Source organism: Bombus fervidus, chromosome 4, assembly GCF_041682495.2.
Source record: "Bombus fervidus isolate BK054 chromosome 4, iyBomFerv1, whole genome shotgun sequence".
In the NCBI taxonomy this organism is placed as follows: Eukaryota; Metazoa; Arthropoda; class Insecta; order Hymenoptera; family Apidae; genus Bombus; species Bombus fervidus.
In genome coordinates this window covers 17,707,297-17,722,204 of record NC_091520.1, presented here as the reverse complement: position 1 = coordinate 17,722,204, position 14,908 = coordinate 17,707,297, and the positions used below count along the sequence as shown (strand labels likewise).

The window sequence follows — 14,908 nt, the reverse complement described above, 5'->3', positions numbered from 1 at the left end:
GGCGGCGGTGGCGGCGGCGTGGCTCTGCCTCATTGGCGTAACCGGTGGGAAACGGAGCGTATTCCGGGTATTCCGCGTATTCCGGGTGAACGACGGGAGCCCGTGGTAGATGGTCGGTGAATGGGAATTATCGAGATAGGTGGACGAAGGGAATCGACGTGTGCGATGTTTGCTCCCGAGGGGATAAGTTGGACGCGTTAGGCCGTTCGGATTTACGCGGAGTCGCGCCCCACGGCACCAATCTTACGACCGTGTCTCACCTGAGCCAGTCCCTTATCGCAGGAATCCCGTGTTGTGTGCTCTGCAAGTATGACGACACCCTCTGTTCTCGACTCGAGCTCTCGGTCTCTTCTCCCGCTGTTTTCAACGATAACGCGACGTATGAGTACTCTCTCTCTCTCTCTCTGTCTCTCTCTCTCTGTCTCTCTTAACGCACGGTGCGTTTTTTAGCTTCTCTCGTACGTTCACGTATCTCGTTCATCGGGAAGAGACGTACGTGGACGATCCGGTGCGACTGGAGAAGTCTGTTGCCTGCGACGAAAGAAAGTCTTATTTGCCTCCCGCCAGCTGCCTTTCCTTTTTCCTCCGCGCTGCTCCCGCTGGCCCGTTTCTCTCGTCGAGAAAGGATTTGGATAGGAAGCGAAAGGACGGAGGGAGAAAGATGGAAATGCGGAAAGGGGAGGACCCGCTGCAGCGGGACCAAGATGGCGGCGAGCGAAAAGGGAGGCTAAAACGCGATCGATGCGACGAGTCGAGGGAAAGCGCGAGGGAACGAGCCGAGCTCTCGTCTAATCGTGTTCGGTCAATATTTAACGCGTTCGCGTTAACGTTGGCGGTCGCGCGTGCTTTCCCTCTCCAACGTTTGCTCGAATCGAAGCTTCGGTACGACGCTACCAGGCGGCAGCCGACCCGAATCGTCGTAGGCACACCTTGGCAGCGCACCTGTGTCAAGCCGCGCTTTCGCCACCTTCGCTGTCGAATCGTAGCCGCGTCTGTCCCGCGAGTCGACCATCGACCGTCGACGCGACACAAATCAGAGCTTCTTCGATATCGTTCGCCAAACCGACTACCTGTATCACGGAACCTCCTCGTTCACGCGAAACGTTTCTCTCCGTTCTCCTACCACGGTAAGTTCACTATTCGTCCTTTAATTTTCCCGCTTCAATGTTCGTCCGTTTCGTTCTCGCTTCCGCTTGAAGCCGCCTTCTTTTCCTTTCTTTTCTTTCTCTCGCCTGCTATTCTCTTTCTTTCGGCCGTTTTCTTCCGTACGCTGGTTCGTCGGTCGCGCGTTACCTCGTGCTAATAACCGCGACGGAAGGGAGCGCGCACGACCACGTAGAAAGGGAAAAGGAAAATCGCGAGAGAAAACGCGTGGAAACCGGTCGGTCGCGTGGCTCGGAATACCGTTTGACGATCGGGCGAACTGGAAATTTCGTGCGGAAAGTACCGCGGATGGAAACACGCCGCTATAATACGCCGAGTATGGGACGTTGTTGGACGGAGCAGCGTGGCGCGGCGTGGTGAGACGAAGCGAGTCGTGGCAACTCGAGGCACAAGGCGGATAGAACGATATTTGGAAAGACGTAACTCGCGGTCTGTTTTGGTAGCGCGTGCACGATCCAGCCCGATCGGAACGAAACACTTGTGTTTTACGTTCCGAGTGGAACGAACGACACTTGTGGCTCGGCGGATCGTCCGATTTCTCGGTTAGCACGGGCACGGAGACTGGAAAAGATCGTCGGGTGGAATCCTTCTGTTCGATCCCGGGGGGGCAACGAGACGCGAGAAAGCCGGCGGTCACGAGTGCCAGCCGTCTCGACGAAGTCTACCGCGAAACTATACGATATCGAGACGAGATACGACCCCTGTGCGCAGATATTTTATTAATCGTTAAGCACATAGCCGTCGTAAGATAATGGAATAATATCGGGCAACAGCCACGATAATGCTGTTTGTCGCTCGAGCGTTAATTATTGGTCTCGGGAGTCGCGTGGTCGTGGACGGAACGGCGCGCATTGTTCTCGGAAACGCGCGACCCGTTCGTTGTCGAAATTCGGGACGCGTTCGCGCTGCTTTTGCCGTTTACGCGGAAACGCGGAGACGCGAGCGGGGCACGGAGACGAGGCGAGCGCGAAGCGAGCGCTAGAGCGAGAGCGAGAGCGAGAACGAACGGTGTTTATTCGTGGAAACCGACAGACACGGCTCGCTCGTTGTAAATTATTACGGTAATTGGCGTTGTAAAACGCGGGATCGCGCGCCACGGAGCCGTTCCGATGGATCAGGCGTTATCGCGCGGTCGCGCGAATCGCGTCGTAAAAAGATTTAGACGCTGCTCGCGTTCCGCGACGATTCGAGACGCGAAGGGACGAGACACCGCGCCGCAGCCGCCTAAATCCATCGTCAAACTCGGTTTCGTTAGAAGAGCGGAGAAGCGAGAAACGCGTCGCTCGAATCGAATTAGGAACTCGATGGCGAGATGGAAAGTTACGGGAACCGCGACGCTCGATTCGAGGAAACGCGATTGCGTAACGCGATCGAGACGGGTACGCGTCAACCCTCGGCGCGTGCGCCATCCGCTCTTGCCACTCGGACACCGTCACATCGCGTTCCAACGAAATGACAAAAAATTTCATTTCTTACGCGATCGTGTACGCCTTTTCGATATCGTTTCGTTCGCGCGAGCACGTACGCACCCACACCGGCTCACCTGGGATTTTCATTTACCGCCGATAAGAATTTCCTACTCGACTGATAAAGAAAATGGCCTCGTCGTGTTCGCGATTCCAGTCGTGACGCAACCCTGTGCGTCGTCTCTCGCAGCCACCGTACTCCCGAAAAAACGAAAGAAACAGCAAGGAGAATCGCGTGCACGTGACGCGCGATCAACGCCTACCATCCACCGACCGAGCTTACCAGGCTTTACGGTCACAGCAATTCGCCACCCCGTCCACATCCTCTTTCGTTCGCTTTCGTTTCTCACTCGTCTCCGCGTTCGTCTTCGGATACGGCGATTCCAGGATCGAGGACGCACGGCACGTCGATGTATCCGCGCGTAACGATCGAACGACTCGGATTCTCGTACCGGAGATGCTAACTCCGGAAAAGCAGAGCGACGCGATGACGGCCGACGGTCGGTCAGCTTCGAGACGTCCTCGCGAAACTCGACCGCGGAACTAGAGACACGGCCCTACGCCTTCCTGGCGAACCCGACGACTGAAATTATCATTTTAGCTGATATACTAGCTAATGTAAGGATGCAGTTTTATCTCTTATTATCATGGGAAACGAGATAAATCGCGATAGTGTCGTTTATTTTGACAACGGCGTGCCTCTTGCCGATGGCTCGACATCCCCATCGGTGGCCGCCGCGCGGCCACATCCACGCGTCCGCGTCCTTCTACGCTTCGCGTCGCCCTCCGTTCGTGCAGCCTACGTTCGGCCTTTCGTTTCGCCGTCGTCGTCATCGTCGTCGTCGTTCGCCCAACGAAGTTCGCGTTTCGCCTTGCCGTTTCGCATTTCGCCTCGCCGTTTCGCTTTTCGGACGAAACGCGCTCGATCGAAACGCCGTCGAAAACAGAGAGGATCGTGATACGCTCGTTATTTCTTATCGTTCGTTATCAACGATATAACGCGAAGCGATCTCCTCGTTTCCTTCGTTCTCCGATAAACCACGAATTTTTCGATTTCGCTGGAGATACGCGACGAGGATGGATGGAAAGTTTCTCGCTAAGCCGGTGGCTGGTGTCGCTCGACCGACGCCATCGACCACCTTTCGCGGATCACGGAGAAAAAAAAATCAAAAGCGGAATAGAAGAGGTGCGACGAGTGATTTTTCAAGCGCCGTTATCGCGATCGAGCCGGCCCGAGAACGTTTTTCGATTTTTATCTCGATCCTCCGATTAATCCGTATCTATGGCGAAACGCGAGACGTCGATCGCCGTCACGTATGCCTCGCTCATGGATTTTTTTCCTCCACGTCACGCGCCCAACGCTTCCTGCTCGCCGAGAAACTCGCCGATCCCTTCGCCTGGCGAATCGTTATACCTTGCCGATGACGCCGCTTTCTTTGCCAACGTGAATCAGTGTTCGAGGATCGATGACGCGACAACCGCCGTTGATTCGCCGTTTGCCATGGACGATGACGGTCGTACTTTCGGCGGCCCGAACGAAAGGCGCGGGGCGGAAAGGGGAAAGACGAAATATCGGTGGACGGAGGACGGGAGAGAAAAAAAAATATAGAGAGAGAGAGAGAGAGAGAGGAAGAGGGAGAGGGAGAGGGAGGAAGCAGCGATAAGCAGCGGGTGCGAATGATTCACCGTGAGCATCCTACCAATACCGGGTAGCGAGTACCGAGACCCGAGTACGTACCGATTCCGTGACAACAAAATGGCGTTGACAACGATGGCCGACGAGAAGGGCGAGGAGCGCCGGGGAACTCACGAACACCTCTCGCGATCCCCTCGTGCGCCAGCTCCCTCCGCCCCAACCCCTCGTGACAAGGCGTTATCTCGCCCGTGAGTTAGCGAGCGGCCGCTCGTTATCGACGAACAAACAAACGGACCCCTCCGTTGCCTCTTTTCCACTCGATAGCCAGAGATTCTCGGTGCTCGTCTTTCTCCTCTCTTTCGCCAGTTTTCCGTGAAAAGAGAGAAAAGTAGAAACTTTGCTCGGCGGCGGCGCGACGGTTCGCTGTCGCTCGGTGAATTCGCTCGATCGTTTTTAGCGAAACGAGCGCAGCCGTCACGGGGGTGCGCCGCACAGTGCACGCGTAACGTTTATCCAACGTCCACGCGTTTCGCGTTCGCGCGCGATTTCGATTTCTCTCGGAAGGTAGTGGAGTCGGCTGGTTAACGCGGCAGCCCGTGCAAACGGAAGAAGCATCGGCGGCGAGCGAGAACCCGCCGTCCAAGAGACAGAGAACAGGGAGAGAGAGAGAGAGAGAGAGAGGTACGGTCGCGTGCTCGGTCCGGAAGTCGAAAGTTTGACATCGTCGAAGGGAAGTGTGACGCGAGTCAGGGCAAACAGCCGCTCGCTTGTTTTTTCTCGAGACGGACGAGGCGCGCCGTCCGTCCCTTTCTTCTCCTGCCGCTCTTCTTCCTGTCGAAGCTCGTTCTCTCGCGTTGTTCTCTAAGCGAACACGACGCGTCGACCGACCGAATTTCCACAGTTCTCGCGGTTCGTCTTCTGGAAACGCGAGCGAGTCGCGTGTCCGAAGAGTCGTGCCCCACCTCCGCGCTTCGGCCGACAGTGGTCGTTCGCCAGACGACGACGACGGCAACGGCGAACGACAGTCCTCCGCGCGTTGCTTCTGCAAGTTTCGTAGCGTAGTTTCGCTGGAAAGTTTCGGTGCGTTGGTGTTCGCAGGTCGCGATGAAGGAGACGTTGTCGAAGCAGGAGGTTAAACGCGAATGGGAGGACGGTCGAGCGGAGGAGGATTCGCCGCGAGTTGCAACGGCGGACGAGCGATCCGTCGAGAGTTCCAGGTCGGTGATCACCGCGAGAAGGCACGTGCGAACCATCACCACGGCCGGACACATCACCGAGACCGTGGCCGAACCCGAAGCAGACTCGCAACACCATCGTCGATCGGTCGACGATCAAGCTCAGCAATGCAGATCGCGCTCGTATCAGGACGAGCAACAGCAACAACAACAGCAACATCAACAGGACCAAGGCTGCAAACTGAGTATCCTGCAAATTGCTCATACCGAGGCGGAGATGCAACAACAGCAGCAGCAGCACGCCGCTCGTTCTCGCGAGCAGTCTCTCGTCTACATGACCAGCAACGGGCAAGAGGTGCGGGTGCAGGTGTCGGAAACGGTGGATCCGTCCGTGCTGACGGTGAAGGACACGGTCAGGTAAGCGAAAACGCGTGATCGCGTCTGTCGATCGTTCAACGACTTTCAACGATTCGAAAGGTACGAGACGCCGGAGCCGGAGAGAACGGACGCGGATCGCATGTACGCTGGATACTCGGCGGACGGACAGCAGCAACAGATACGAAGGGACAATCACGCGATCGCGATCCAGGCGGTGCAGGAGAGACGCGTGGTTCAGTCGGCCGGTGGCAATCAGAGGTACAGTCCGCGGGAGGGAGGCGGCCAGTCGAGCGGTGGAAACGGATCGACGCCGGTCGCAAGGTCGTATCATCAGGGTTCGTCGCCGGTATTGGTCGCGACCAGCGAGGAATACGAGGGCGGCGGTGGCATGACCGAGACGAACGTCGGGGTGCAGCTCGATTCACCCGCGCCACCGTCTTACTCTCCGCCGATGGGCGGCGACGGCGGTATCCGCGCGACCTCGGCTTCCGTAGGTCACCAGCAACCGGGCCAACAGCATCAAATGGTCACGGGATACGTGAACACCGGCGGGGTGAGCATCAAGTACGAGACCGAGGCGGCGAACGTGGCCGCGACGAACGCGGTGGTGGCAGCAGCGGCTGCGGCCGTCGGTGCCACGGTCCCGGTCGACGGTATCAAGGTGTCGAGCACGTACACCACGCTCGAGACGGTGCCGATTCCCCCGTCGCAAGCCGTCCAGTATCAGCAGTACATATCCGCCAGCGAGACGTTTCAACAGGCACCGACCTACAGCTACACGAAACCCGGCGATCAAGTGATCTTCGCGTATCCGTCTCAACTGTCGTCGCGAGTGCCCGGGGTAAGTAGTCTCGGCACGATACTTTTCTCCGTTGTCTATCGTACCGCCGATTTCTTCGTCTGTTTGTCCATTTGCCTAGCGTTGCGATATCGTCGCGTGTTGTAACGCGATATTATTACGAAAAACGTATAGAAACAACGAAACAACGATGAACCGCAACTACGAATGGTATTGGGTTGGCAACTAAGTGATTGCGGATTTTGTCATTAGGTGGTATTGATAAAATCCGCAGTCACTTAGTTGCCAATCCGATGAGTTTTCGCGTTCGGTTACTCGATGGAGTCGTACGTAGTCGTGATATTGCGAGAGAAAAAAGAAAAAAGAACGGAGATCGGTGGAAAGACACGAAGAAGGTCGAATCGCACCGAATCTAACGTATGTGCGAATGGTTGATACTTCCGTTAAATGACATTGGTAACGCGATCGGTAATCTAGGTGGAGTCCCCTGGAAGCGCGTACATGAAGGGCGACCCGACGTTGGCGTCCTCGCTGGGAGGGTCGCGCGGCGTGCCGCCTCTTCACTACGAACAGCCAGGCTCGCCGGGATCTCAGGTGACGCTGTACGGGACCGGAGCCGGATCGTACTCTTACACGAAGCCAAACACCGCCAGCGAGTACTGGTCGGCCGCCGGAACTCCATCTCCGCCCGCGTTCGATTGCGTGCCGAGCTATCAGAACGTGGCGGCGATCTCCGTCGGTGACGCGGCCAACATTCAGCTGTACTCGGGAGGAGCGTACAGCGTGTCGACCGGAAGCACCACGGCTCCGTCCCCGTGGCCGAATCTGCCGTTGACCAACGAGGACGGTTTCGACGGAACCATCATGACCGCGGACCCGAAGGAGTGCTTCGGTTGCGGCAATCCATCGACCAGCTGGAAGAGAGACGAAACCGGCCGTTTCTACTGTCAGAGTTGCATCTACAAGATGAACGGAATAAACAGGTCGTCCATGAGATGCGGCAAACCCAAACAAACCGTCACCACGGTAAACTTCTCGCAACTATTCGTGCGATTGCCCCTTTCGCCCCATCTTGCCTCTTCCCCTTCGTCGTCTCCTTCTACCTCTCCCTCTTCCTCTTTCTCTTCCTCTTCTTCTTCTTCTTCTTCTTCTTCTTCTTGGTCTCCCTCTATCCCTCCTCCTCCTCCTTGTTCGTTCGTTGGCAAGCGTCGTCCGCGAAAAAAAGAATCGACGTTATCTGTTACCGAGAGCAAACAATCGCGCCGAGGCTCACGCCGGTTGTTGTTTACTCTAGTTTCTACGTCTCGAACGTTCCCATTTTCGCGTTCTCGAGTCCAAGCGAATACTCCACCGCTCCGTCATTTCTCGTCCTCTGTTTTCTCGTTCTAGGCCGGTGTACGAAGGACGGGGGTTCAGTGCGCCAATTGCAGGACCAGCAACACGACCTTGTGGCGGCGGAACAACAACGGCGAGCCGGTGTGCAACGCTTGCGGCCTCTACTACAAGCTACACAACGTAAGTGTTCGAACAGTTGGCGCGCGTTCGCCCACTCGATAACGTTCTCGAAGGATTTCGTCGATCGGTGCTCCTTCTCTCCTCCGCCCTGCATCGCGAGCCACCGATTGCGAAACTCGACGACGATTTCTCGTCGGTCGACGAATTTCGTCTCCCAAGTCGAGCCTATTCTCTCTCTTTGTTTGTACAACTGCCGCGACCCAGCGCCGCGAATTACTTTCGAAACGAAAGCGCGTCTTTGTCAGTGCGACGCGGATACGAAGGAAAGCAACGGGGGAACAAGCCTAACTCAGCTGTAAAATCTCGCAAAGAGATGCCGATGTTCTTCGTTAATCCGATGGCGCGTAACGATCGCGATTGTTCGGCGATCAGCGACCAGGGTAAAACCGTCGACGGGGAACCATCGCTGTTACATCGATCTAACGACGCGAGTTAGCTCCGATTATCCAGGACATGTTACCCTTATTCCACGCGCCTATTCGCAAATCAAGATTCGCTAGTAGCGACGTCATCGATAGAATCTGTCGCTTCTCTTACGACCCACGGTCGATATGTAAGAAAATCGCATTTTTCGACCGGCATCGAGTTCCTTTCTCTTCTTTTTTTTTTTTCTTTGCTTTTCGTACGTATAATCGATCTAATATTTTGTCGCCTATATCGTTGGAAAAGTTGTTGCCAAGAGCGTTTCTTTGCTGCCGGATTCTCTACCAGGTAGTAAAGTTCGTTGTTATTACCTTGCGGATGGGGGGGGGGGGGGGAAGGGTGAAGGAGAGCACACGCGCGCGATGTCGTCGATCTGTCGAAACTCGAAATCTTGGCCAAGAATCGAGAACGAAACGCGGTCACTGTTCGTGATCCCGGTTGCCCGGTGATTACTTTTCTTACGCAACGCGACGCTCCTCGCGTGGCCTTTATCTCGGCGTGCCGACTCGTCTTCCCCCGATTCTCCGATAATCGTTCCGAAAACATCTCGAAAACGTCAAGATCCGAAATCGGTGCATCGATCGTACACGCGTGTTACATACGTGTACGCGATACGTCGTTACGAAATCACGAGTGCCGTGTTTCAGCGTACCTCGAGTGGTCCCGGCTCGAGAACTTGTGTTCGCTCGACGTTCCGCGTCTCCGAAACCTTGACTGTTATCCGCGATGCATCACCGATGGTGCGTCGCGGCGCGTCCTTAATCGACTTTGATCCCACGAGCCGATCGACCGCGCAACCGCCTTATCGGTGATTTTAACGAGATCGTAAACGCCGATACGGCCGGCCGTTTATTATCACGTTTCGACGAATTCCAGTAATTTCGTGTTCGCGTTCGTCGCGGAAAAATTTGTTACGTCTTTTTTTTTTTTTTTTTGTCCTTGCGCAGGTGAACAGGCCACTTAGCATGAAGAAGGAGGGAATACAGACGAGGAAAAGGAAGCCGAAGAATCATTCGGGAATGAGCGGAAACTTGGCGGGACCGAGCGGCATGCACAAGACCGAGATTAAGTCTAACTTACTCGGTGAGTCTTCGGTGAGCAAGTTTGTCATTAAATTCCTTTTCCGTTCGCTTTTCCCCCAACGCGTCTATTTGTCTATCTCGAGACGTGTATCGATCGTCGATCGATACGGCCGGTGTACCTACGGATCGGACGAATCGTCGTTTCTCGGATTTCGTCCGTTCCTTGTAACTCGCCCTCTCTCCCTCTCTCTATCTCTCTTCTCTCTCTCGTTATATATTTCTCGTTATATATATATGTGTGTGTATAATGGCGTCTCGTTGATGGAAGGGAAGTACGATTTGGAGGAAAAACGATAGGTACGCGCGAATCGCGAAAAGGTACGAGGATGATAAAATGCGTAGCATCGCGTAATACGTAGTCTCATGGCGGACCTTGAACGACTGGAAATTCGAGTTCCGGATCGGGAGTAAAGTCCGACATGGAGCGACACCGCGCCGCGTTGCGAACAAACAAGTCGGATGACCGATCGAGATAAAAATTTCGCCGCTCGTTCTAAATGGAGGGAGGAGAGGACGAAGGGAGCAGCGCGAATAGAGACAAGCGTAACCGAGCGGAGAGGAGCGAACGTGAAGGTAACGTTTCGAATCGTTGGTCTCTTTTCACGTTCCAGTGGACTCGCTGCAGTTGAACGTGTATGGGAGCGGTGGTAGTGGTAACGGGGGTGGGATTGTGGCCGATACGGAGGCGAAGCAAGAGGCCGAGAACGAGGCAGCGACCGGGGCAGGTACAGATGGCGGTGGTTCCGGTACAGAGACCGGGAATCGGGCGGAGAACGAGAACGGAAGCGGTAACGCGTCGGGTGGGAACGGAGGATCCGACGAACGTCGTCCACCCCTAGGTACACCGACTACGGGGCGATCGAGGCACGCGAGCCACGCGCACTCGCCCCTCGCTTTACCTACCGCCGCAGTTCTCAATCGACAGACTACCCTTACGTAAGTGCGATCACGCGCCTCTTTCATTTTCAGCGACGCTAACCTTTGACTCGTTTTTTATCTTTTAGCGTGCCACCGCTAGAGCCAATCGTTAGCCAAACCGGTGGCGATCTCCTCTCGGTTATAACTTCCACCACGGCTATCCACGCCGAAAGGTCGTAACGAGGACGAGAACGAGAAGTACGAGAAGAAGAAAAATAAGGCGGTAGAGAAGATCGTGTGGAAGGCGCCAACTAGCGCGACACGAGTGCCGCTTCTGCCAACGCGGTGACTGGAGAACGTCCGGGACGCAACCAACCAACTTCTTTATCGACCAAAGGTTCTCGGGCGTGTCACGGAAACGTCGTCGGCTTTCTGGTTCTCGATCATGTTCTCGTCGACGAAATACGGAATGCTATGCGACTCGCCGTGTACCTGCGATTTTGGATTTCTTTTCTGTTTCCGGGCGAGAACCGATATCGTCTCGCTGTCTGCCACTCCCTCCCTCCCTCCCTCCCTCCCTCTCACTCTCTCTCTCTCTCTCTATCTCTATCTCTCTAAAAATTCTTTCTATTTATTTTTATTTGTAAAAGAATTATCAAAATCGAGCCGATCGCGCGTTCGACTCGACTCGATTCGACTCGGTTGCGAATTTGAAACACACGCTCGAGATGCGCGCGATCTTACCGACGACTATTGATTTTACCGATCGTGCTCGACCGTACCGACGGATGCGTCGCCACTTCGTCGGACGATTTCGCCCTCTGTACGAGGACGAGAGAAACACGAGAACGCCTGGGATGGCCGTCTTTTTCTCTCGCTTCTCGACCCTCCTGTTCGTCGGCTCCTTCGCCTCGGACGCCTTTGTTCTTGGTGTTGGCCGAGTCCGCGAACGCTGCGAAAATTTTGTCCGTAGCGCGTTCGATCTGACGCGTTCCTTTGTAAATGTAAATACACGGCGTACCGATCGCAGCTGCTTTCGTTCGCGTACACCTACGTACGCGCGCGATGTATATACGCGATACACCGGCGTGCCAGCGCGCGTACGTGTCTGGTACGTATAGTATACGACGCGTCCGTGTACTCGCGAGAGAAACGAGTACACGTAGGTGTGCAGCGAGGCGAATTCTCCCACAAAGGGTAATATACGCGTGTTCGGACGTTGACCAAAGCGTGGACGCGCGAGCCGAAAATTGCGAAGGAATAATGGAAGCGCGAAACGTAGAAAAAAGAAAAAGAGAAACGTATTTATTTGCTGGCACGTCGAGAAGCGCGCCACGACTCGTACGGCCGCGTAACGACAAGAGTCGCGCGTGCCTTACGAAACCACCTTCGTTCGTTTTGTAAATTGTAAAGGTCCTGTGTAAAAAGCTTGAATAAAAGAAAGTCGACCCGATCTTGGACGGATGCGGGGATTTCGATGGAAACGCGTTGCGAAATGGTAGTAAATGGTTTAGAGCGGCGCGAAGCGGTAACGACTGGTGAAAACCTTGAAAGAAACGCACGAAAGAAGGATGCGAGACGAGGACGAGCGGTCCACGAAACGGCGAGGATCGGCATCGCCAGCAAGAGCAAAAGGAAAGAGCGCGCGCGCGCGCGATCGAGCGGCTGGCCGCTCGGGAAGGCGAAATGGAAGGCAGGCAAACGAGGAGGCCGCAGCCGGGGGGATCGGGGAATTCACGGGGCCGAGGGGGGAGGCGGGGGGCCGTGAGTCCATCAGCCTAAAGAGTGGCTATCGTGCCTGCTAAGGGCTATTCCATGTTAGCCGCTCTCGGCCAGTTCTTTTTTTCTTTTTTCCTCCTTTTTATTCCCCTCCTGGACTTTTTCTGAGGCGCAAACGTGGCGCCGCCCTCGAGATCCCTTCTCGCGCGGGGAAATACCGCAAGCTTCGTCGTCTTCGTCGTCGTCGTCGTCGCGAACTCCCTAACGTTTCTCTTCTTTTCGATAATCGTGGTCGCGTCGGCTCGACGGAGATGCCGAGTTTGTTGGATTCTCTGATTTCTCTTGTTCGATGCGACGATCGTCGAAGGAGAAACGACGCGTACGGAAATATAGCCGCGCGCGAACTCATTCTAAACAGAAGAAGGGGGAAGGAGAAGAACGTACGGGTTCTCGCGCGGTCGGATCGCTTGGAATTTAAGGGATGCGCCCGACGTTTCCCTATCGGCGCGGCGCCAACCGGTGTGCGTCTTATCGCGAGCCGTACAGCACACCACCGTTACTTCGACTTTGAGCCGCAGCGTTCGACTTTCGAGTTTTTGTCTGGAAGAAATTCTTTGTACGCGGTAGGATGCGTCTCGACGAGGATCTGGAAGAGGACGGAACGGTGACGATCGTCGCTCGAATCCGTAGGAAGCAGCCGAGCAGGCGCGAGAACAGACGCGTCGCCATAAATAAGCGCGAAGCGCAACAAATTAGATCGTTGGCGATGCCGCGTGGAACATCGCTTAGCCCGGTCGGCGCGTTCGCGATATTTCACGGCCGAGGCACGAGCACGTAAGTTAAGCCTCGTCTCGGCGTGTTCAGGCCTTTCTCCCTTCTCTCCGTTCTCGCCATATTTTCTCGCTTTCCGGTCCTCTCCTCGCGTCGTCGCTACTCTCGCGCGCCACGTCGTTACACGGTAGGTGGTGCGCGCGCGATACGCTCCGATCGAGCGAACGCGTTTTCCTCGTAACGCGTGGCGACCAGGTCGCGCGTCCTCCGATTCGAATCGCCGTCTCGCGGACGCGCGCCGTTTCTCTTTCGCCGCGTAGCGTCTCGGCGTTTCGTGCGCGGATAGCGCGGCGATGTTCTCGCCTAGCCGGCGGTCAGCCTGCGGCCTCGCTTCGACTCGCAGCGGACGCGATCGCGAGTGACCGCGCACCGAGAACCGGACGATACGTCGCGCGTTCCTCCTCGAATTTTCTTATTTTTCAGCGTGGCGACTCGTTCGCCCACAGGGCTATTACAGAACCTACGGCCGATCCTGAGCATCCACGAACGCGTGCGTGTACGTGCGTACACGTGTACCTACACGCGTGGAAACAACCGCGTACCAGCGACCCGGTTTCCAGGAAGACGGCGAAAGGGGGAGCGAGACGAGACGAGCCGAGCCGAGCCAAGACGGGCCAGGCTGGGACGGGGCGAGGAGAGGCGCGCGTTTCGAGACGGTCACAGGGAGAAGGAGCGGGAAACGCGGACCAACGACGATTAGATTAGAGAAGAGACCGCACCGCGTTCCCGGTCCTTCGCCGGCGACCAATTCACCCGGGTGATCGAGATTCCCGCAAAGTCGTTCTCTCTTCGACCGACCTCGTCCTCGTCCTTGCGGCTTTCGTTCGATCGTTTGGTCGACTCGCGCGACTCGCGTTCGTCGGATCGCTTCGCGGTAACAGGCCCCGCGAGAACAGATAGGCGCGAGACGGTGCAACGCCAGCCCAGCCACGACTTATAATTCGTAGGATGCATTATTTTCAAATTCAGTGTGATTTAGTGCGCGGTGACGCGCGCTCGCGCACCAACGTCGATATGTAAATGCGTTAATGCTTAATGCGTGTCGGTTGATTTATTGTCGCGCGATCACGGCTACGCGAGTGAAAGGCGTTCTGCCTGCCACGGACGCTCTCGCTTCGTCGTCTCGAGGAACGCGAGTCGTTCGAACGCGCACGGAAAAGCTTTGCCAATCGGCCGAGATCGTTTTCCACGTCGAACGACCGACCAACGGACGATGGTCGCGAGACGAACGACAGGGTGGCCACCCCGCAACGCTCGACGCCGTTGCCGCTGCTGACGCTGCTGCTGCTGCTGCACCCTCCAATTTTCCGATCGGCGCCACACCTATCTATCTCCGCCGTTACTTAATGGCACGCTCTACCACTCGTATTTTATCCCTACGTCCCGAAGAGATAATCGGGACCTTCGTTACGCCGGTTACGACCGATTCTCTACCGACTCTTCGACCCAACGCTCCAACAAATCGAACAGAGTACCGGCGATTAACGGCGCGACGCGGTCTCCGCTGAGTAGGAACGCATTTCGATCAGCATCTCGCCTTTGTTTTCATCCTTCGACGAATCCTATGGAATTTATCGGATCGAGAAGAGTCCCGTCCGGCGCGGCGGTTTCACAAATTTCCGAAATTCGAAAGTCCATCGAGAAGAGGCGATCGCGGACGAAGGGGCGCGACACGTTTTCGCAAGGTTGGTCGCAATTGGCGAAACGAAGGAGAGAAAAATCGAACGACCACACCGAACGAGGCGACCGTTTTTCTTGGAAGAGGACGCTCGCTGCCACGGACGAGATAATTTTCGCCCGAAGCCGGCGGATGCCATCGGACGTGGATCGCGCGTCGGTGTCTTGGTCGCCTCGCAGGAAAT

The 14,908-nt window shown here is 55.9% G+C and overlaps 1 protein-coding gene across 6 annotated transcripts; it reads left to right on the top strand.

Moving 5' to 3' along the window:
- Nucleotides 1–706: 706 nt before the first annotated feature.
- LOC139986634 (uncharacterized) lies at nt 707–11,949 on the top strand. Of its 6 annotated transcripts, XM_072002099.1 has the most exons (8): nt 734–1,127; nt 5,365–5,858; nt 5,919–6,660; nt 7,096–7,644; nt 8,008–8,133; nt 9,504–9,639; nt 10,250–10,574; nt 10,643–11,949. In XM_072002099.1, the coding sequence occupies exons 2-8, from the start codon at nt 5,371–5,373 to the stop codon at nt 10,734–10,736; spliced, it is 2,460 nt and encodes an 819-aa protein (XP_071858200.1). In that variant the 5' UTR covers nt 734–1,127; nt 5,365–5,370; the 3' UTR covers nt 10,737–11,949. The 6 variants fall into 6 exon arrangements, with proteins under 6 accessions (XP_071858204.1, XP_071858205.1, XP_071858203.1 ...); XM_072002103.1 differs by lacking the exon at nt 10,643–11,949 and having other exon boundaries at nt 707–1,127; nt 10,264–10,423; XM_072002104.1 differs by lacking the exon at nt 10,250–10,574 and having other exon boundaries at nt 709–1,127.
- The last annotated feature ends 2,959 nt before the right edge of the window (nt 11,950–14,908 follow it).